The 21,991-nt window shown below is 39.6% G+C and overlaps 1 protein-coding gene across 6 annotated transcripts in view; it reads left to right on the forward strand.

Moving 5' to 3' along the window:
* Positions 1-21,991, forward strand: part of st3gal3a (ST3 beta-galactoside alpha-2,3-sialyltransferase 3a) — a 556,478-nt gene that overhangs the window by 345,914 nt on the left and 188,573 nt on the right. For all 6 annotated transcript variants that reach the window (XM_072273563.1, XM_072273561.1, XM_072273559.1 and 3 more), the window contains one exon: positions 9,224-9,318. In XM_072273563.1, coding sequence (XP_072129664.1) covers positions 9,224-9,318 — 95 coding nt within the window. The remainder of the gene's footprint in view (positions 1-9,223; positions 9,319-21,991) is intronic.

The following is a 21,991-nucleotide window of genomic DNA, read 5'->3' on the forward strand; positions in this document are numbered from 1 at the left end:
GTACCACAGCATAAAAGCCAGGACCAAGAGGCTCCAGGACAGCTTCTTCCACCAGGCCATCAGGTTGATTAACTCACGCTGACTTGAGTGTATTTCTATGTTATATTGACTGTTCTGTTTATTATAAATTACTATGATTGCACATTGCTCATTTAGATGGAGACATAACGTAAAGATTTTTACTCATATGTGAAGGATGTAAGAAATAAAGTCAATTCAATTAACCATATAGATTGCATGAGGCTGTTTCGCCCATTGAACCTCTGCCATTTCTCAGACCAATCCTATAACCTCACCCTTTTTTACTGTAACTTATGCAATTTACTGGCCAATTAAGTTTGTATGTTTTTTGGTTATAGGAGGATTGCCAGAGCATCCAGAGGAAATTTGTGTAGTCACAGGGTACCTGAGATCAGAATTGAACTTTGTTCTCAGACAATGTGAGGCCGCTATGCCACCAGCTGTGCTATTGTGCTGCCCTAAATCATGCTGGTATGCCCTGTCCCTGCCTGTCACATCACTCTGATTATCATTATCTATTTTGTTAATTTGCATTATCATCATGTCTTATCTCCTTAACTTCCTAGAATTCCCCTCAATGGACATTCCCATTAACTATTAAGCTGAAAATCCTCTGCAATCCTAGAGACTGATCCCAGCTTGATTCAAATGAAACTGTTACAGCAAAACAAAGAATCTGTGAGAGTCAAGACAAAAAATTAATGTTGTGAGTGACTACTTGTGATACGAAATCCACTGCCTCACTTTCAAAGGTGAATTGGATAGATTACAGGGGGAGTTAAAACTGCAGAGATTTGGGGTATGAGCTAATCAATGAAACTGAGTTCGATGGGGTGATTGACTTCTTCCATTTTATCCAGAAAAGTATTTGCACAATTGCAGGGTGTAATACTACCTGTTTTAAAGATATTTACACCATCATTTTGCTCAGTTTTACTCTTTGAACACCAGAGAGTGGTATAAACTATACTTGCAATACTCCTACGTGCATGAGATACAATCTTTCTTAAAATTTGTAGGAAGGAATTAGAAGAACATCTTTTTATATAGTTAGCCAGTTGTTTATCATGTAGATTGCTGACTGTGTAGTAAATTATTTTGGTTCTGTGATTTATTTAAATTGCAAAATAATCTGGAAAGTAGTTCAGATGATAAAATTGTGGCCTAGAGTTTGTTTCTTTGAATTGATAGGAAGCATAGGGATTGCATACCTTTTGATCATTTATAGCTTAAATGACAGTTATTGTCCGTATCCTGCAATAATCTTACTTCAGGCTGATTAAGGCACTGGTTCGTAGGCCGCTGTACTAAGGAAAACTCTTGTCAAGCCATTAACCGGAGAAAAGGTATTGAGAAAAACACAAACACTGACACTAGGATTTGTTGCCTGTCTTTTTGTCTGGAATATTTGAATTGTTTTGATGTTAGTGCTGTCAGACATACTTACTGTGTGGCATAGGCCTGTTTACTGAAGTGGAACCTTTGCTTCAAAGCTGTGTTAACAAAGTGCTTATACAGCTGCTTTATTCAACTCTGTCACGCTATCTCGTAGTGATTTCAGGCACAATTTATTACCAAACATTCAACCTTTTGAGGTTCAGCATTTTACTCTGTATACTAACCTTCAATGTCATCATGAGTTGTTTGCAGGATGGATTATATTGTTGAAGTTGGCTTTTATTTATTTAAGACTAATCATGTCACCAAAATGCACAAATGTTTGGTCGAAGTGAACACCAAAAAACGGACCAATAAAATCCAAACCAAAACTTATCTCATTTTAATATTGTATACAACAAATGGTCATATTCATGTTAGAGTGATATTTTTGTTCAAGAACTGAAATTTCATTCTTTTAAAGTACATGTTATATCCTTCCTGGCAACGTTTAGAAGTCCAGGATGTTACTTTGCAAAGCGACATGGAATGTTGATATTGGGAAGAAAATGATGAAGATCTCAAATTTGATGAAGTCTGAAAGAAAACTACTAAAAGAACTCAATAAAATAAAATAATATCTTCTGACCATCTTTGGGGTAATAACGTTATCTCTTCCTTCCTTGCAGTTGAATTAATTGTTCTGCTTAAAAGCTACATTTACATATAAAAGTAAATCTGTTAAGTCATTCCAACAATGTCATAAAAGCTTTAATGTGCTTTGAAATCACATTGGGCAAATGAAAGGAATGACTCGGCTTTGATATTTCAAGAAAGTGATTGAGAAGTATTCATTCAAGTATTTTCAAAGCTGTGGATACCAGATGATGAAACCACTTTGGCACAATTGACTTGCCAAACTTCGACACTGTGGAAAAACAATAATCATATATGTCCTTGACTTCACTAAGTCCAAAAAGGAAAAAGTGCAAAAAAAAAGTGCTGTTTTGTTTTGAATTAGGTTGCATCAGGTGATTATTGGTGGTCATAACTAAACTGATGTAATCCAGTTTTATGCAAATGATAATGAGCTCTTCTCAATGTGTTTAAGCAGTTGTAGATCCTTAAGTCTACTTCACTGCTGAAGTATGGTGGTATAACCATTCTTGTCACTTGTAAGACTAAGATTATAGAGTTGAAGCAATCAGTTTGATGGTGTTGAATATACCATCAGTTATTATAGTATAATTTTTACAGCGAAGAATAAAAACTACTGAGGTAGTGTAAGATGTATATCAGAATCAGGTTTATTATCACCGGCATGTGAGGTGAAATTTGTTAACTTAGCAGCAGCAGTTCAATGCAATACATAATATAGAAGGAGAAAATAAATATAATGATAATAATATTAAATAAATAAGTAAATCAATATACAGTATACATATATTGAATAGATTAAAGTTGTGCAAAAAACGGAAACAGTTGTATGTTAAAAAAGTGAGGTAGTGTTCATGGGTTCACTGTCCATTTAGGAAACGGATGGTGTGTAATATCAGTTTGAGCGTGCTAAATACTTTTTTAATGATTTCATTTTTTGTTCATGTTACTATCTTGACTAGTTTAGTAGTGTTCTTCTACAACAGCAAACTTCAGAGTAAGGAGTTTGATGGAAAATGACGAAGGATATTGGCTGGCTCTAAAATCTGTTTTATGAATTAAGTATCTTTGTTGATAGTTTGATTTCTGACTATTGCTTGAAAACTGAATGAAGGAGATCCTGAGACATGATGTCAGAGAGTCAATGAAATTTAGATTCCATGCCTGAATTAGAGTGACAAATGCTGGGTGTGATCCCAGTCAATTCCAGTCAGGGACAGCAAGACTAAGATTTGATTGAATACAAGATGAAACAAATAAAGCCATGCAAACCATTGAATTTTGAGACAAGTAATCTATCTAAAGAATGGAGCAGATGGAAGAAAGAGATTATACTATATATTGATCTGGACCTGGCAAATAAATCAGAGAACTCAAAAACTAAAGGTCATGTTATATCTCATTTATGACAAAGGGAGGGGATTGTATACATAATAAAAAAAACAAAAATCTAAAATTAAACCCTAGAGAGAATGTATTAGATGCTTGATAGGCATATTTCAACCTGCCTAGGAATGAAACAGTCAGCTATTATTGATTCTTTTCACTCAACCAGAAATTGGGGGGATTCTTTGTTACTACTTCAACAGAGAAAGCAGATAATTGCAATTTTGTAAATTTTTGAATTCGCTAATCAAAGATTGGATAATTCCTGGAATCCAGAAGTCCAGCCGGAGAGAATTGTCGTGACTGACTAAAACTGAGCCACATGGAAGCTGTAAGTGGGAAATATTAAAGTCTTTATTCACACAGCAGACCTTCAGGGCAGTGCAAGAGAACCTCACTCTCCTGACAGGATGTTTTACAGTTCTCAAACACAAAGATAACAAACTACAGTTTCATTTGCTATAATCAACTACTTAACTTTAACATTTTGAATACAGTAATGTAAATTTTCAAAATAACATTTATAATGGCAGCAGAACCCAACTAGCAGAACTCCTTTCAACACTGGTGATTAAAAACTCCAGACACCCAAAATATATCCCCTTTGTTACAGTGTAGAGGGATGGTTCCATGAATATACAACTAACTAGAAGGTTAAATGAAAGAATAGACCTGTCCTGAACTGTACATATGGGAAAACTGTGTCTTCCCATATGTAGTAACAGTGTGGCAGCTGCAGAATCATAATTTGATGGAATTGATGGCCTTGTGGCAAAGTTGGCAAAGAATACACAGATAGGTGAAGCGGCAGGTATTGTTGAGGAAACAGAATATGGAGAAGCTTTTAGGCAGATGAGAATGGGCGAAGATGTGTCAGATGGAATACAGTGTACGGAAGTGTATGGTTATGCACCTTAATTGAAGGAATAAAGGCACAGACTGTTTTCTCAATGGGTAGAAAATTCACAGATCAGAGGTGGAAAGGGACCTTGTAGTCCTCATACAGGATTTCCTGAAGGTTAATTTACAGGTTGGGTTAGTGGTAAGGAAGGCAAATACAATGTTAGCAGTCATTTCATAAGGTCTAGTATAAAAGCAAGGACATAATGCTCAGCACTTACAAGGCTTTGGTCAGACTGCACTTGGAGTATTGTGAGCAGTTTTGGGCTCCTTATCTTAGAAAGGATGAGCTGACATTGAAGACAGTCCAGAGGAAATTCAGGAGAATGTTTGGGAATGTGAGGTTTAATGTATGAGATGCATTTGATGGCTCTGGGCCTGTACTCACTGGAGTTTAGAAGAATGAGGGGGATCTCAGTGAAACCTGCCGAATATTGAAAGGGCTCGATATTGTGAGTGTGGAGAGGATGTTTCCTACAGTGGGGAAGTCTAGGACAAGAGGACACAGCCTCAGATTAGAAGGACGACCCTTTAGAACAGGGATGAGGAGGAATTTCTTCAGCCAGAGCATGGTGAATCTATGGAATTCAATGACACATATGTACATGGAGGCCAAGTCATTGGGCATACTTAAAACAGAGGTTGATAGGTTCTTGATTAGTAAGGTTACGCATGATGGGTTGAGGAGTTCTGATGAAGGATATTGGCCCAAAATGTTGACTCTTTATTCCTCTCCATAGATGCTGCCTGATCTTCTGAGTTCCAAAAACATTTTGTGTGACTGAATCAGAATGATTGGTTTCATTATCCCCAATGTATCATTTGGAAGTACAAAAGTTTGTAGGTCATGTTACAGCGGTGTAAAATTTAGTTCAGCCACATTTGGAGTATTGTGTGCATTGCATTACAGGAAGGGTGTGAGGATTTGGGGACAGTGCAGAAGAGGTTCACCGTGATGTTGTCTGGATCAGAAGGTGTTAGCTATAAGAAGAGATTTTTCTCTGGTGTGCTGGAGGCTGAAAGGTCCTGAGAGAAGTATGTTAAATTATGAGATGTAGATAACGAAGACAAACAAAATCTTTTCCCCAAGGTAGAAATATCAAAGGCTAGAGGACACATGTTTAAGGAGAGAGGAGAAAAATTTAAAGAAGATTTGTGAAAAGAAAAGTAGCTGTTCTTGAACATTGTGGTATGGGCCATCAGGCTTCTGTACCTGTCCAAAGGTAGCTGCAAGAAAATGGCATGGGCCAAGTGTAGGGAACTTTGATGTTGCTTTCCTGAGGCTGTATCAGAAGAAAAAGTAGCATATAAAAGAATTATAAATGCGCAGCTGGCTCTGAGGCTCAGGGAGAAAGGGTGTGGGTCAGACAGAGGAATAGTGATAGGGCACTCGATAGTGAGAGGGGCCGACAGGATATTCTATGGCTGCAGAAGAGACACTAGGAAATACTTCAAAGGTTCATTTTTATCAAAGTATATAACTTGAAATTCTTCTACTTTGGGATAACCATGGAGCAAAAAAAGAAAAGAAAGGCAGCATGATCATCTTATCGCCAAATCCCTCCTCCCGCACAAAAAAATGAACAAAAGCAGGACAGGCACATCAACCCACAAAAATGGGACAGGCACGTCAACTCCCAAATCCCCTTCCGCGCACAAAAAAACCCAAGAAAGATCAGGTGAAAATGCAGAATATAAAAAACTATTATACTAGAAAAAGTCTATAGTCCAAGTCCACATTTAAAACACAGAAAAATCTGGGGAACACTCTCTGGACCCAGCGGCAGATTTTCCCTCTCTGTAGGAGATCGATCAAAACACAGGCAGCCAGCGTTCACCCTCCGCACTTGTCTTGCTGCTTTGTTCTCCCTTGTCGCTTTAATCGGCAAACAATGGAAGCTTTAATTGGCAAAATAGAGTCAAACAATGGCTTGCGCCCTGTCTCGTAGCCTTCTCACAACGAAGTTCACACACACTGCCTCTGTCTCCCAGAACCTTCTCGGAGACAGCAGAGCACTGAATCACCCAAACGATCTCCAAGCTTCCGCATTTGCCTTGATGTTTCAATCTCGCTCATTTTTTAATTGGTGAACAATGGAAGCTTTGATTGGCTCACAGCCTGCCCACCATGAGACTCGCTCACACTGCCTCTGACTCCCAGAAACCTCTTGGAGTCTGCAGAGTGCTGGAACACTCAAACGATCTCCAAACAGCAAATCACAGTCTCCAATAGTTCCAAAATCACATCCAAGATGAAAATCAAATGAAAAAGATATGAAAGAAGTGAAATATATAGTTTAATGATCTATCCAGAGGATGTCAACTGACGGGAGTGTTTTATGCAGGCGCCATCTTGACCAGAAGTCCGGAAGAGTGTAAGCCTAGCAATCAGAATAGCCATGTTTATGGTAGAAGGGCAGATAGGACCACTGCTTTAAATTGCACTTATAAGGCGTGGATTGGTCATAGAAAATGGGTTATTGTGGCCATAGAAGAAATGTAGGTGAGAGAAGGACAGGAGCTCAGTTCTCTGGGATACTGGTGTGATTGACAAAGGAACAGCCAGGAATGGAGAAATTGTTGCCTTTTTGATGAGGGCTATATTAGAGACCCCCTAATAGTCACCAGGAACTTGAGGAGCAAATGTGTTGTGAAATCAGTTTTCCCACAATTGACTGGGCCATGCAGAGTGCAAAGGGCCTGGATGGGGTGGAATTTTTACGGTGCATCCAAGACAATTTCCTCATGGATTATATAGAGGAACCTACTCAGGAAGGAACAATACTAGACCTCCCCTCAGGGAACAAGATGGGCCAAGAATCTGAAGTGGCATTTGGGGAGCACTTGTTCAATTATAAAATGTTTTATTGTCGTTGAGCAAGGACACAGTAATTGTAATAACACAAGTATAGTAATAGTCATTTTGATAAATGTAAATTATTAATAGCTTTATTGCTTAAATGGCTTTAGCAAAATACAATAGCGGATCTATTTTCTGCTTTTGTACTGATTCTTCTCAGCTTGCTAGTGTTCTGATTCTCCTATATACTTTTTAAAAGCATCTCCTTCCTGAAAGTGAGGAGTTTCTATTTGTACATTCTAATCTAAAATAAACAGGTGGAGTGACGTACATGGACCTTTTGAGGACTTCCAAAGTGGGCCACGTTCACAGTTTTGGAAGGTCTTCTTGATTCAATTAGGCTTCAATTCTTCCAATCAATCAACATCATAATGTTTACCTGATGGGCATTAGTATCTCACCGATTGAGGAGGATCGGCGAACTGGGTCAAGGTAAATCCTGCAGAATGTTGAGGATGATGGGGCTGGATGGAAGCATTTCATGAGCCAAGTATGTCATAATGGTGTGCCTTCATCTCTGGTCCTTTACCTTTCCCACCCAGCTGGCTTCACCTATCTCCTTCTAGCTAGTCCTCCTCCTCCACTCCCTTTTTTATTCTGGAATCTTACTCCTTCCTTTCCAGACCTGAAGAAGGGTCACGGCCCGAAACGTCGGCTGTTTATTCATTTCCATAGATGCTGCAGGACCTGCTGAGTTCCTCCAGAATTATGTGTCTGTTCCTTCATCTCCATGCTGCCGTCAGCCAAGAGCTACAGAAGCTTGAAGACGTACGCCTTAAAGTTCAACAACAGTTTCTTCCCCACAATCATCACATTCTTCAGCTGACCTGAAAATCCGTTACGTTACCTTGGACTTATTTTTACTCTCTTACAACTTGCAGTAACTTTGTTATGATTTATTTTATTTATTTTATCATGTAGATTACATGCAATTCATGTTATTTATTTATTTGTTTGCTTGTTTGTTTAAATACAGCCCTTCAGGCCCTTTGAGCCATGCTGCCTAGCAACCCACCTATTTAGCCCTAGCCTAATCACAGGACAATTTAAAATGCTACCAACAAATACACCTTTGGACTGTGGCAAGAAACCGGAGCACTTGGAGGAAACCTATATGGTCATAGGGAGAACGTACAAACTCCTTACAGACAGCAGCGGGATTGAACCTGGGTTGCTGGTACTGTAAAGTGTTGTGCTATGTTGTTTAGTTTGTCAGTTTTGTAATGTACTCTGCTCGTGCTGTAGAAAGCTAATTTTCATGGTACTGCCTACAACATAAACTTGAACTGGAATTACATTTAATTTTTTAAAAACTGGATTTCTCTGTTTGCATTGGAACAACTTGTTAATTGTGGTGGTATTAAATTCTATATCTTTAAAATATTGCTCAAGGTGGACCAAATCATATTCTGAACAGTAATGCTCTGTTTTATAATAAGTTGGCACCACAAGTAATGAGATTTAAAAAAACGTGTTTATTTGTTCATTTACTTCATAAGTTGGTATGTGGACAGATGTTACCAAAGTATTTCATTAGCAGTGAATTGCTTGTAATTTGCTAAAGCAGTTGTTGACAAATACAAATTTTGCTGTTATACCTACATCACGGAGTCAGGGTTTGTGATCGTAGAAAATTGTTTGCGCTGTGAATTTTTGGAATGTGAATTTGAATCTTTTTCAAGTGTCAAGAGATGCAAGGTGAAAAACAGATTGAATTTTGTGTTGAATCACAAACTCAGTGAAAGTGAATTTTATTCTATATCTCAAGTTTATGTGTACTGATGTATGAATGGCCTAAGGGCAAATTTCCGTAATCCAAATGGCCGAAACAATTTGCTTCAACATTTCATTGATTGAAAAGCATTTTTGCCTTGTTGTTCATATTAGCTTTCAGCAGAGACAGTGAAGACCGTGATAAAAAAGGTCATGTCACATTTTAGTGTTTTAGAAACTCTGCAGTGTTACAAATAATAAAAAAATTACTTCAACATCATTAAATGTATTTATTTTCCTCTGTTTCAGATTCTCAAAACCAGCACTAATGTTTCTTGATAACACCTTTAAGCAATGGTCAAAACTGAAAGATTTTGTTCCACCGTTTGGAATCAAAGGGCAAGGTACTGTTGCAGCAGTGAAGTTTGGAGCTCAATATTTTTTAAGTTCTTTACTTAATAAATATATGTGAATAATGGCAAGAAATTTTGTAAGGTTTTCTTCCTCCTTTACCATTTCCTTTTCTGATCAATTGAGCAAAGATATTCTTGTGTGAAACTAACTGCAATTATGTTGGATTTACCCTGCCTTAATGATACAAAGTAAAGCAGGTCTTTTTGTTGACACAAGCTACCAGTAGCAAAAGTTATCTGTGAAGTTGAAAACTAAGTGTCTTGGCAATCTGTAACTAAAGCGGAAGGAATCCTGTAATGAATACCATTGACAGTACTTCACCACTAACAATTATTTTTTAATTGTGATATCCAAGATCGTATCAACTTGGGGGTGCTTAACTGAGAAACCTTGTGTTCACATGTAATGGTGATGACTCTGGCAGCAGAAGCAACAAGCTACATAAGGGGAAGGTGTGGGATTTGAATTAGTTTTGACTTCCTAAGTTAAATGTTCTGTGCTGGAAAATTTATGTTTTCAAATTATGTTACCGGGTTTTGTAGATCATGTAGCTAAGTATCGGTTTGTAAGAGATTTTACATAGCACTTCTGTCATATAAGTTTGAGTTAATATCTTTTCATATTGTTTTAGTTCTAACCATTACCTTCACTTTCTTATGCCCCTTCCAGAGTGATCACTTTGATATGAAGTTCTCTTGTACAAATATTTATATTCTAATAGAGTATTTGATTTCCCCTTGTCTGGTTAACCGTTAACTGAAAGCACTGCTACTTGGGTCAGTTTTTTGACAGAGATTTGTACTTAAGTATTGGTGAAAATGATCTGACACAACGGATTGTATAACCGTTAGAATAATATGAAGTGCTATTTTATTTACATGCAAAACTGCTGGTGATATGAAGGGTTATAGGCTATGTAATAGGGAAGGGAAGTATTACATAGGTTGACATAACACATAGTCGGGCACGTGGGGCTCAGATGGCAGCCTGCCGAGGAGAAGGAAAACTTTGTGATTTTAAACCTCCACCACCTTGCGGCCATACCACCCATGGGAAAGGCTTCGGGAGTAAACCCCGAGGAAGAAATCCGGAGCTGGGATCCCTAAGGCAGTTTGATGTTGTTTACAGCTTCACTCTGACAACCTCTGCGACAACACTGGTGCCAAGCTGTATTGACGCTTGCCCTTCCCTTGGGCTACATCAGTGACGTGGAGAGGGGAACCTGCTGCATGGGCAACAGTTGGTTCTTCAAATCTTCCCGCCCATGCTTGCGCCCTAGAGAAGACACAGTCCACCAGAAGCGCAAACCCATGATCTCCTGGGGTCACTGCTGCCTACTATAACACATAGGCAGAAGGATCTGTATTGTGTTGTACTGTGTTGTGTTCTGTGATTGTTCAAACCAACTTAGACAAACCATCAAATTAGAAAATGATTCGAAACTTTGAAAGTGTTTGCTACATTGTTCTGGGATAAGAGAGAGAAGTGACATAATTTGACGTGTACATCTGACTACACCACCGGACCCATGATCCATGATTCTATGCAACAGAATGTGAAAGAATATTATCCTGACTTGATATCCTGTGGTTGATTGTTGAAAATTCTACTAGTGGCAAAAATAATCCTTCAGTAGATGAAATAATTTGGCAAGATCATAGCTTATGTGTGATCGGTCCAAAAGAATGTAACTTGCTGGATTGAATACACATAACTCATTAAGCCATCAAAAATGATCTTTAAACTTATAAGTAATAATTATTTTGTCATGCAGATTTAACAGTTTACTTATGTTTTAAACATAGTTCCCATCATCCAGATCCTAAATAACACTTCTCCATGTGACCAGGACATTTTGTTAGAAGTATGTTAATTGTAGCTTCATCTTCATTTGTTTCCTATTTCCTTACAGAAAATATGGCAAATGAGCTATGGTAGATTAATGAGATAAATAGCACATTATCCTGCTGTACTCATTAAAAACAATTAGTTTTTTGTATGAAATTCATTATTATCTTTATTTTGGTGTAATGTTATGGAGCTGTATTTCAATTTGCACACATCTTGCAGCAAGCTTTGAATATAAGTGCATGTCCCAAGACATTTCATAGATATGTAACCCAGATATAAACAGCAAGAGAGCCAAGAGAGATATTAAGAAACTTGACTGAAAATTCAGTTCATGTGGTAGGTTTGGTGATGGATCTTAAAGGAGGCAGAGAGGATAGTTAGGAAATTGGAGAACTTGAGTCTAGATGACTAAGTATCGCGATCACTCGAGTTGAGTATGATGTTCTCTGAAGGGGCTTCCGGCATGTTAGGGTGGATTCCCTTAACGGAGACGCCTGTGCATGACTTTTTTTAACGTGGGGATGCTGATACACAGGCAGTCGGCACACAGTCCTTGACAGATCGCAGTCAGGGTCCAGTGGCGTGGAATGCAAGATGACTGGGGATCCACTGCTGCAGCCTTCCTCTGCCCTCACTACCATTGTGATGTGTCATCATCTTCCGCCAGCTTCACCACTGAGTCTTGTTTGAAGCACTCTTTGCTTGGAACCTCCCCCTTGAACTTACCGCTGTGGGTGTCCTTACCAGTAGCTAAGTGCTAGATGGCTAAACTCCAGATGGTATTGCTCTTGGGATCTCTGGAACTCACAGGCCTCTCCACCATGACAAGGTGACGATGTTCAGAAAAGAAGACAGCTATGTGCACTGGCAGTGATGACTCTGATAAACTTGGGGTTAACATTTGAAACCTGAAAGTAGCTACAGAGGTGAAGATCATGAAGGGACCTGAGCCCTGTGATTTTTGTTTATAGTTAGAGGGATTTCAAATGTAAAACTTACTGTGGTTTATTAAGCATGGGGAACACGAGTGAGAGAGGTTCACAAATGTTAGTATTTGAGCAGCTGAGCTTAGGACAACCTGGTGACTTTTTGATAGTCGCACCTGGTCAAGGGCTTTTACAATCATCTGAGGCAGAACAAAGAAAGGTTTGAAGTACAAGTGTTGAAAAGAAATGCACTGACTGCTTCCATGACAGTGCTGGAGTGGGGAGTAGTTTTATGTTGATAATGTTTAATTTGGCAAAGGTGGCAGCTCTGGGAGGAAAACCAGTCCTGCTGCTTTTGACTTGTCTTGGTTGAAGAAAAAATGGTGTCTCTAAAAACTCTGAGAGAAATATATCATGCATCAGGCTGAATTCTCATCACTTCAGTTAGCATTACACAATGAATAGAGATAGAATTATGGTATTCCATGTACCCCTCCCTGAAGCCTTTGTCAGGATACAGTACTTTTGTCCCATATGAGTTCAAACACATAGTTCTCTGTCCCAAGAGCAGACACCAATTTAGCGGCCCTTTCAAGAAAATCTCTTTGTATCTTAAAAGTGGAAGAATCCTTTTATTGCTGTGTGTCTTTGCACATGTTTCTATTTAATACTGATGGTTTACAGAGTTGTTGCAACAGTAAAGATTTAGGTAAAGATTGGCTTTATTTGTCGCATGCGCATCGAACATACAGTGAAATATTTCACTCTTGTCAAATCAGATCAGAGAAGATTGTGCTGGGCACCCTGCAAGTGAAACCATGTTGTTCATTTCCTCAACAGCATATTCCCTAAACATACTTATGGGACGAGATTGCTAAGAGGATAGGGGAAAAAATACTCAAGGTCAAATTCCTGGACTCTAGGAAAAAATGCAACATTTGTATTGACTCCTGAGAATCTCTGGCCCATAAGTGGTGAAGGAGCATTTACAATAGTGTTGAGAACCGTGAGACAATGCTTCAAGATCACACAGAAACTGTATGTGAATGGTAAAGGGAGAATACCACCTATATCCCTGTCTGTTGGTTACCTGCTTCCCTATCTGTGATAAGGTCTGGATTTCCCAGGCTGGCCTCATTAGCCACCTCAGGACCCTTGAAACCAGACGGCAAACAAGTCGTCCTCCATTCATAGGAACTGCTTAAATTTATCAATGGGTTGATGTATTTGAATAACTTTTCACTTTTTAGAATTGTGGTCATTTTGGGGGCGTGTAGCACGGTTACTCTTGATTTTAGGAATGCTGACCTTTAACTTCTGTAAAGGATACAATGCTTGCACTTACAGAGCTGCAGAGTGATGCAGCATGGAAAGATCCCCCTTTGGCCAACTGCCTTTCACCATCAAGATGACCATCTAAGCTAGATCCATTTGCCCATATTTGACACATATCCCTCTGAACCTTTCCTATTCATGTACCCGTCCAAACATCTTCTAAGTGTTGTCATTGTGCCTGCATCAACCACATCCTCGGATCTCATTCCATACATGTACTGCCTGCTGTGTGGAAAAAGTTACCCCTCAGATTCCTCTTAGATATTGCCCCTCTCATCTTAAACCTGTACCTTTTAGTTCTTGAATCTGCAATCCTGGGAAAAAGATTGTGCATTCACAGTCCTACCTATGCCCCTCATTATATATCCTCTACACAATCACACCTCATTCTAACACATGCAGCCTTATCAGTGACTTGTACAACTACAACATCATCACAACCTCCATTCTTGATGCCCTGATTGGTGAAACCCAACATGCCAAAAGCTGCCTTCAGTACCCAGAGTAGACCCACACAAAATGCTGGAGGAACTCAGCAGGTCAGACTGGGTTACACTACTTTTAGGGACCTTATGTATTTGTACTCCTGTTCTAAAACATTCCTCAGAGCCATACCATTCCCTGTGAAAGTCCAACCCTGCTTTGACTTCCCAAATTGCAAGGCCTTACAATTCTGAAATAAACTCCATTTGCTATTCCTCTGCCCACTTTCCCAGCTGATCAAGATCTGACTGTAGTTCCTGTTAACCTTCATTACTGTCTACCATACCACCTACCTTACTGTGAAATGTTGGAGTTTTCTTACTAACAGATCTCTGTACACTCAGTGTGTTTCTGTATGTTCATTGTTTGCTGCTGCTGGTGCCCATCCACTTCAAGGCTCAACATGTTGTGCGTTTAGAGATGCTCTTTGTAACATGGGTATTTGTTGCTTTCCTGTCAGCTTGAACCAGTCTGTAAATTTGCCTCAGACCTCTCTCTTTAACAAGGCATTGTCGCCTATAGAACTGCTCACTGAAGGCTCTTTGTTTTTTACACCATTCTCTGTAAACTCTAGAGACTGTTGTGTGTTAATATCAGAGGCAATCAGCAGTTTTTGAGATACTCAAACCACTCCATCTGGCACCAACAATCATTCCAAAAAGATGTTCTGATAATGTGATCAATACTGGCATGCCATTTATTGCCCCTTTCTAGTTGATTTGAGAAGGGGAGATGTATGATCATCTTGATTACCTTAAGTGCCCTGAACGTGCTACAACAAGAGGTTACAACAAAAACTGCAGTAGTGCTAACTAAAACACAAAACTGGTATATTTTGAAAGGCAAAGTCAGTTCTGATTTAGGTTGTTCCCCTTGTAGCAAATGTAATTTTTATCTGGAAACTTAGTTTGCGAAGCATCTGGATGCAGAAATATTACAGATGAATACTATGATCAAGATTATCTACTAAGTCCTCACCAAAATAAGAGCTCAGGGTCCAGGTCATTGCCTAGATGTTTCATCTGCATATGGAGAACCCTCTAACTTGTCTTACATTTGTGGTTATGAGTTATGCTTGCCGATGTCACACAAGCTTTTCAGTTGATGTGAGGAGTACCAGGAAAGATTGCTGCCTGCACTTGGTTATGGATGCTTATGTCCAAACGTCTTGGGTAGAGATAGTTACACCTCTAGGCCAGGTTGTTTCATTCCTTGGAATTCATTTCTCAAGCAATTTGGTAAAAATAATGCATCTACGTTAAGGTTCATTTTCTGGTGTCACCTAAAATGTTGCTGGATTCAATAGCTTTCTACTAACCATTAAGTCATTTTCTTTTGACTTATTACCTGTATTTCCCTATGACTATAACACCCAGTGCAAAATATGCATTACACTTCAGTGCTTAGGTTCGTAAGGCAATTCACTTTTCCTGGGGGAACTTCAACATTAGTTATCAATTGGAAAATAGCAGAGTCAAGTGTAGCTTTACTATATATCTTGCCCATTTGTTGATGTCAGTGAAAAATAAAATTAAGTGAATTTTTCCACTTGATCTGGTATACTTTCCTGACTGATGGAATAGGTTGAAATTACTTCCATTATGTCATTTATTTGCTTTCATGAATGCTGGCAGCCATTGGTTTTATTTACTCTTAGTTTTCTTCATAATCATTGCTTTTCTTTCCAGTTCAAAAGGTGCAAACAATATAAAATAATTTTTCATAATTGATTCCTTCCATGATTGTGGAATGTAAAGAGCTGAGCATTTGATGACTACCTTTCAGCTGTTTTTGTCATGTTTTCTTTATGTCTAAGTGAAGACAAACAGTTAAATCTTGAGTGGATCCGTTGACAGAATCTAATACCCTACTGTTTCAGGGGTCAGAAACAGTGAGGAATCTGCAGTGCATTTGAAGCAAGTATGTCTAAAATGCAACTCAATTGTGCAAACAGCACTGCATTATTATAATCTTTTATGACTGTTAGCTTATCAGATAAGTAGGTTTTGTGAGGTTACATATCGTTATGCGGGCCTATTTAGCAAAAAGAGGAGGTGGGTAAAATTATAAAATCCTTTTTTTGATGGGGGGAAAATGCGGAGGAAGCACAAAGGCAGTCAAGGCAGTCTATCTTGAAGTTGCTTCTTGATAAATATCAGTCAAAATAAACTTATATTGTATCCCGAATAGCTTTGAAACAGAAAAATAATGGCAGTATCATAATGATGTTTGTTGTCAAAATCCATTCTTGCTTAAACTGTAAAATGAGGTTCAGCACACAGTGCCCAAGCAGAATTCGATAGTGAAGTTTTTTGTTAAGAGATATAGATCTTATAAAATTACAAATGCAAAGGAACCAATTAATATTGTATTCTTTATTTCTTTGTCTGTCTCCTCTACTCCATCTATCTGTCTTACAACAAATGTGAGGCACATTTGGAAATTCTTGGCTGCAAGATGGCGAGACCAGTCCTCAGCTTCATCTGTATCTTTCTAGTAAGCCTCAGCTGTTCTGACTCCCAGTGAATTCATGAATTCCCAAATCTCAACCTCCCCTCTGCCAGCCTTGAATCAGTTCCTACTCAGATTTAGTTCACTCAAAAATCCCTGTTTGAACCTTTCAATCCAGATTCCACCACTGGTGAGGTCTAAAATGGTCTAAAACGAGTTCAAAAGTAAATAGCAATGATTGTGGTGTCTTCTCTTCTTGTGGTTCTGAACTCTGCAATCTCATACACTCAGTGGCCACTTTATTAGGTATACCTTATACCTGCTTGTTATTCCAAATACCTAATTAGTCAATCATGTGACAGCAAATCAATGCATAAAAACATGCAAATATAGTGAAGTTGTTCAGTTATTGAGAATGGGAAAGAAATGTGATCTAAGTGACTTGACCATGGAATGATTATTGGTGCCAGACAGAGTGGTTTGAGTGTCTCTGAAACTGTTGATCTCCTGGGATTTTCAAATATAACAGTCTCTAGTGTTTACAGAGAATGCTGCGCAAAACAACATCCAGTGTGTGGCAGTGCTGTGGATGAAAATGCTTGTTGATGAGAGAGGTCAGGGGAGAACGGCCAGACTGGCTGAAGCTGACGGAAAGGTAACTGTAACTCAAATAACCATGCATTATAGCCGTGGTGTGCAGAAGAGCATCTCTGAATGCACAGCACGTCAAACCTTGAAGTAGATGGGCTACAGCAGTAGAAGACCACCACCGGCCTCCATTCCTGCAGCCACTTTATTAGGTAAAGTGTAGCAATAAAATGACCACTAAGTGCATATCGAAACGTACAGTGAAATGTGTTGTTATGTGTCAACTACCAACATTGTCCAAGACATGCTGGGGGCAGCCCACAGGCATCACCATGTCTCTGGTGCCTACATAGCATACCCACAACTTACTAACCATAACTTATACATTGCTGGAAAATGGGAGGAAACCAGAGCACCCAGGAGAAGCCCACATGGTCACAGGGAGAAGATGGAAACTGTTTACAGGCAGCTGCTGGAGTTGAACCCCAGTCTTACAGTTGGTGCTGTAAGACATTATGTTAGCTGCTACATTACCATGCTATCCCTATCTCCAAAATATTGCTTAGTCCAGTCCATCTAAACCTGAACTGGATGATGGTATGGTTAACTGGATCAGCAAATTTGTGGATGACACCAAGATTGGGGGTGCAGTGGGTAGTGGGGTGGCGGTCATGGCTTGCAGAGGGATCTGCATCAACTGGAAAAATGGTAGTTGGAATTTAATGCAGACAAGTGCAAGTATTGCATTTTAGTAAGACCAATTAGGTTAGGTCTTACACAGTGAAATGTAGGGATTGGAGGAGTGCAGTAGAAAAAGGGTTCTGGGAATACAGGTCCATAATTCCTTGAAAGCGGCCTCACAAGTAAAGAAAGCTTTTGGTACATTGGCCTTCATAAATCAAAATATTCAGTACAGGAGATGGGATGGTATGTTGAATTTGTATAAGAAGTTGGCGAGGACAAATCTAGAGTAGCGTGTACAGTTTTGGTCACCTATCTACAGGAAAGATGTAAATAAGATTGACAGAGTACAGAGAAAATTGATAAGAACATTGCCAGGTCTGGAGGACTTGAAGTATAAGGAAAGATTGAATAAGTTAAGACTTTATTCCTTGGAACGTAGAAGGTTGAGAAGAGATATGATGGAGGTATACAAAATTATGAGGGGTATAGATAGGGTAAATGCCAACAGGCTTTTTCCACTGAGGTTGGGTGGGACTATAACCAGAGGTCATGGATTAAGGGTGAAAGGTGAAAAGTTTAAGGGGAACATAAGGGGGAGCTTCTTCACACAGAGAGTGGTGAGAATGTGGAACAAGATGCCAACACATGTGGTGCATGTGAACTCATTTCAGTGTCTAAGTGAAGTTTAGATAGGTACATGGATGGTAGGGGTATGGAGGGTATTATTCGCTGTGCAGGTTAATGGGGGTAGGTGGTTTACATGGTTTCAGCATGAACTAGATGGGCCAAAGAGCCTGTTTCTGTGCCGAACTTTTCTATGAATCTATGACTCCAATATTTTTCCAGCTGTCCACATACAACTCCATCTTGTGTGTATTGCAGCCATCTGTTGCTCGTACTTCAGTGGTCGGCATGTTGTTGAAGGAGATCCTGAGAGGCAGGATTTATGAGCATTTGTAGAGACATAATCCGATTAGATATAGCTAGCATGGCTTTGTCAAGGGCAGGTCATCCATGACCAGCCTGAATGAATTCTTTGAGGATGTAAAAAAACACATTAATGAAGGTAGAGCAGTGGATGTAGTATATATGGATTTCAGTAAGGCATTTGAAAAGGTTTCCCATGCAAGGCGCATTGAGAAAGTAAGGAGGCATGGGATCCAAGGAGACCTTGCTTTGTGGATCCAGAATTGGTTTGCCCACAGAAGGCAAAAGGTGGTTGTAAATGGTTTGTATTCTGCATGGAGGACAGTGCCCAGTGGTGTTCCGCGGGGGTCTGTTCTGGAACCCCTCCTCTTTGTGGTTTTAATAAGTGACCTGGGTGAAGAAGTAGAAGGGTGGATTAATAAGTTTGCTGATGACACAAAGGGTGGGGGTGTTGTGGATAGTCTAGAGGGCTGTCAGAGGTTACAGCGGGAAATCGATAGGATGCAGAACTGGGCTGAGAAGTGGCAGATGGAGTTCAACCCAGATAAATGTGAAGTGGTTCATTTTGGTAGGTCAAATTTGAAGGCAGAGTATAGTATTAATGCTAAGATTCTTGGTAATGTGTACAAGATCAGAGAGGTCTTGGGGTCCGTGTCCATAGCACACTCAAAGCTGCTGCGCAAGTTGACAGTGTTGTTAAGAAGGCATATGGTGTTTTGGCATTCATCAATCTTGGGATTGAGTTCAAGAGCCATGAGGTAATGTTACAGCTGTATAAAACCTTGGTCAGCTCTGGTCACCTCACTACAGGAAGGATGTGGATACTGTAGAAAGAATGCAGAGGAGATTTGCAAGAATGTTGCCTAGATTGGAGAGCGTCCCTTATGAGAATAGGTTGAGTGAACTTGGCCTTTTCTCTTTGGAGTGACGGAGGATGAGAGGTGTCCTGATAGGGGTGTATAAGATGATGAGAGGCATTGGTCATGTAGATAGCCAGAGGCTTTTTCCCAGGGCAGAAATGGCTATCATGAGGGAGCATAGTTTTAAGGTGCTTGGAAGAAGGTACAGTGGGGATGTTAGAAGTAAGTGTTTCACACAGAGGGTGGTGGGTGTGTGGAATGCACTGCCAGTGACAGTAGTGGAGGTGGATACAATAGGGTCTTTTAAGAGAAGCTTAGATAGGTACATGGAGCTTAGAAAAATAGAGGGCTATGCGGTAGGGAAATTCTAGGCAGTTTTTAGAGTAGGTTACATGGTCGGCACAACATTGTGGGCCAAAGGGGCTGTAACGTGCTGTAGATTTCTGTGTTTTATGTTCTATGTATTGTGCTTGCTTATCAGTGTCTCAGTGAGCTGTGTCAGCTTTTGGGTCTTTCCCATCCCCAAACCACCAAATAGTCATTCCTTAGTGTAGGACTCAGAAAGAAAAGGCAACCCATATTTAGCAACAATACAAAACAAGTGGTTTAGCATCAGTGATACATGTATTTACTTTAAGTTCAAAGTGCATACTAAGAAACAAATAACAAAGAAACCCAATAGAACCTATTAAAAAAGAAGACTGTTAAGGATCCAAAGTGCAGGGAAGAAACAAAAAGTGCAAACAATAAAAGTAAACAAATAACATACGTAAGTGAGGTTCATGAAAGTTGGGCCACAGCCGCAAGCCAGTCACCACTACAGCTGATCCAGGAGCCTGATAGTTGCAGGCCACAGCCTCAGTTCAATGCAGGGATGAGTAAACTGCTTGAAGCCACGAGCTGAGCACCTTGTCTCCAGCCCCGTCACTGTGACCTTTTCAAACTAGCCAGGCACTTAAACTGGCCAAACCTCGGGCCATTTCTCCCTCTTAAGTCCTGAGCCCTGCTGATTTGATACACTGTCAGGTCTGGGCTCTGCTGGCTTGAATTGGTCTGTACCCAACATTTCCAATTTGGCCTGGCACTTGAATTGGTCAGATATTAGCTTCCTCACTCTCAGACCCGGGTCCCGCCACCTCAACTCTGCTTCACCTCAGAAATACCTCCCTCGTCCACTCCAGCAGCCAAACATTGGCTCGTTCCCTGCTCTAGGGCCCAGGCCTGGGTCCTGCCACCTCAACTCAGCCTGTGTATGCCACACCGCAACCATTCTGCACCTTTGAGACTTCAGTTCACACTATAAAGATGCCATGTCAAGCAGGCAGTGCAGAAGCTCAGCTCTAAAAGGGAAGTTACACACTGTTGATCTTTTTTGAGAAAAAGTGTGAGTAATAAGGTAGTTAATAGCAACACACCTAAAAGTTGCTGGTGAACGCAGCAGGCCAGGCAGCATCTCCAGGAAGAGGTAAGTCGACGTTTCGGGCCGAGACTCTTGGCCAGGACTCTGCTGTGTTCACCAGCAACTTTTATGTGTGTTGCTTGAAATTCCAGCATCTGCAGATTTCCTCGTGTAAGGTAGTTAATAGTTGTGTTTGCTGCCAGCAAGTCATCGCTGTGCTTCACCCGCAATATCTTAAACCAGAAGTGCTTCAGGTCTCACTGAAACAGATCTATTGTGTTAACATGCCAAGGAGCTCAAAGTAAAATGAGATTTTCAGTCCCCCAGGTGGGTCATTCAAGTGTCAAATCAGGCCTCAGCTAATAATTTATCATGCACTTTAATTGTAGAAATGCTAAGTAAAAGTCTTAACTTTTTCTGCCACCAATTGAAACTGGAAATTAACATTTGGTTTCTTGACTAATATGTTAAAGTTCATTCTTCATTTTAAGATGGTAATTCAACTGAGATATGGAGGAGAAAAAGATTCCAGGTTTGATTCATTGGAATAGTAAAGTTCGATGATAATGTTTGTATTAACGAGGGAGTGCACTATAGGAAAGTGAGGAAAATGGACTGTTTAATTGTACAAGCAGTTCCTGGGTTACAAATGGCCTGTTCCTGAGATCTGTTCATAAGATGATTTCAACATAGGTCAGAAATATCTGGTTTCTATAGTAATCTCTATCATATTGATCTACATATATTTGTTATATTTGCATTTCATTGAATAATCACTGTCAACTCAGAAGTAAACTAATAAAATATATACTGCATCCTGTCGTTTATGAATCCCATGAAGTATATTATTAGTAGCTTGAAAAGTGCTTTAAAAATGTGTGAGAAAATTAGCATAATCGGATTCTCATAAGTTGGGTCATTCTTGACCTGGGGAATTCTCCAATGCCTCCTGCAATCTAGAAGTGTGCTAATACTCATTGCTAATACTTCCATAATAGCTGTGCAGATCTGATTCTGGAAGATAGTTAATGATATGAAACCATATTTTTCGCAATTCAGAAAGGAAATAGAGAAAAATTAGGTGATTTACTGAGGAGAGTCCAGAAAAAATTCCAGCCTTATGAAATCTTAAATTTGCTGCTTTTATTATTTTTAGTTA

This window comes from Mobula birostris, chromosome 12 (genome assembly GCF_030028105.1).
Source record: "Mobula birostris isolate sMobBir1 chromosome 12, sMobBir1.hap1, whole genome shotgun sequence".
Lineage (NCBI taxonomy): Eukaryota > Metazoa > Chordata > Chondrichthyes > Myliobatiformes > Myliobatidae > Mobula > Mobula birostris.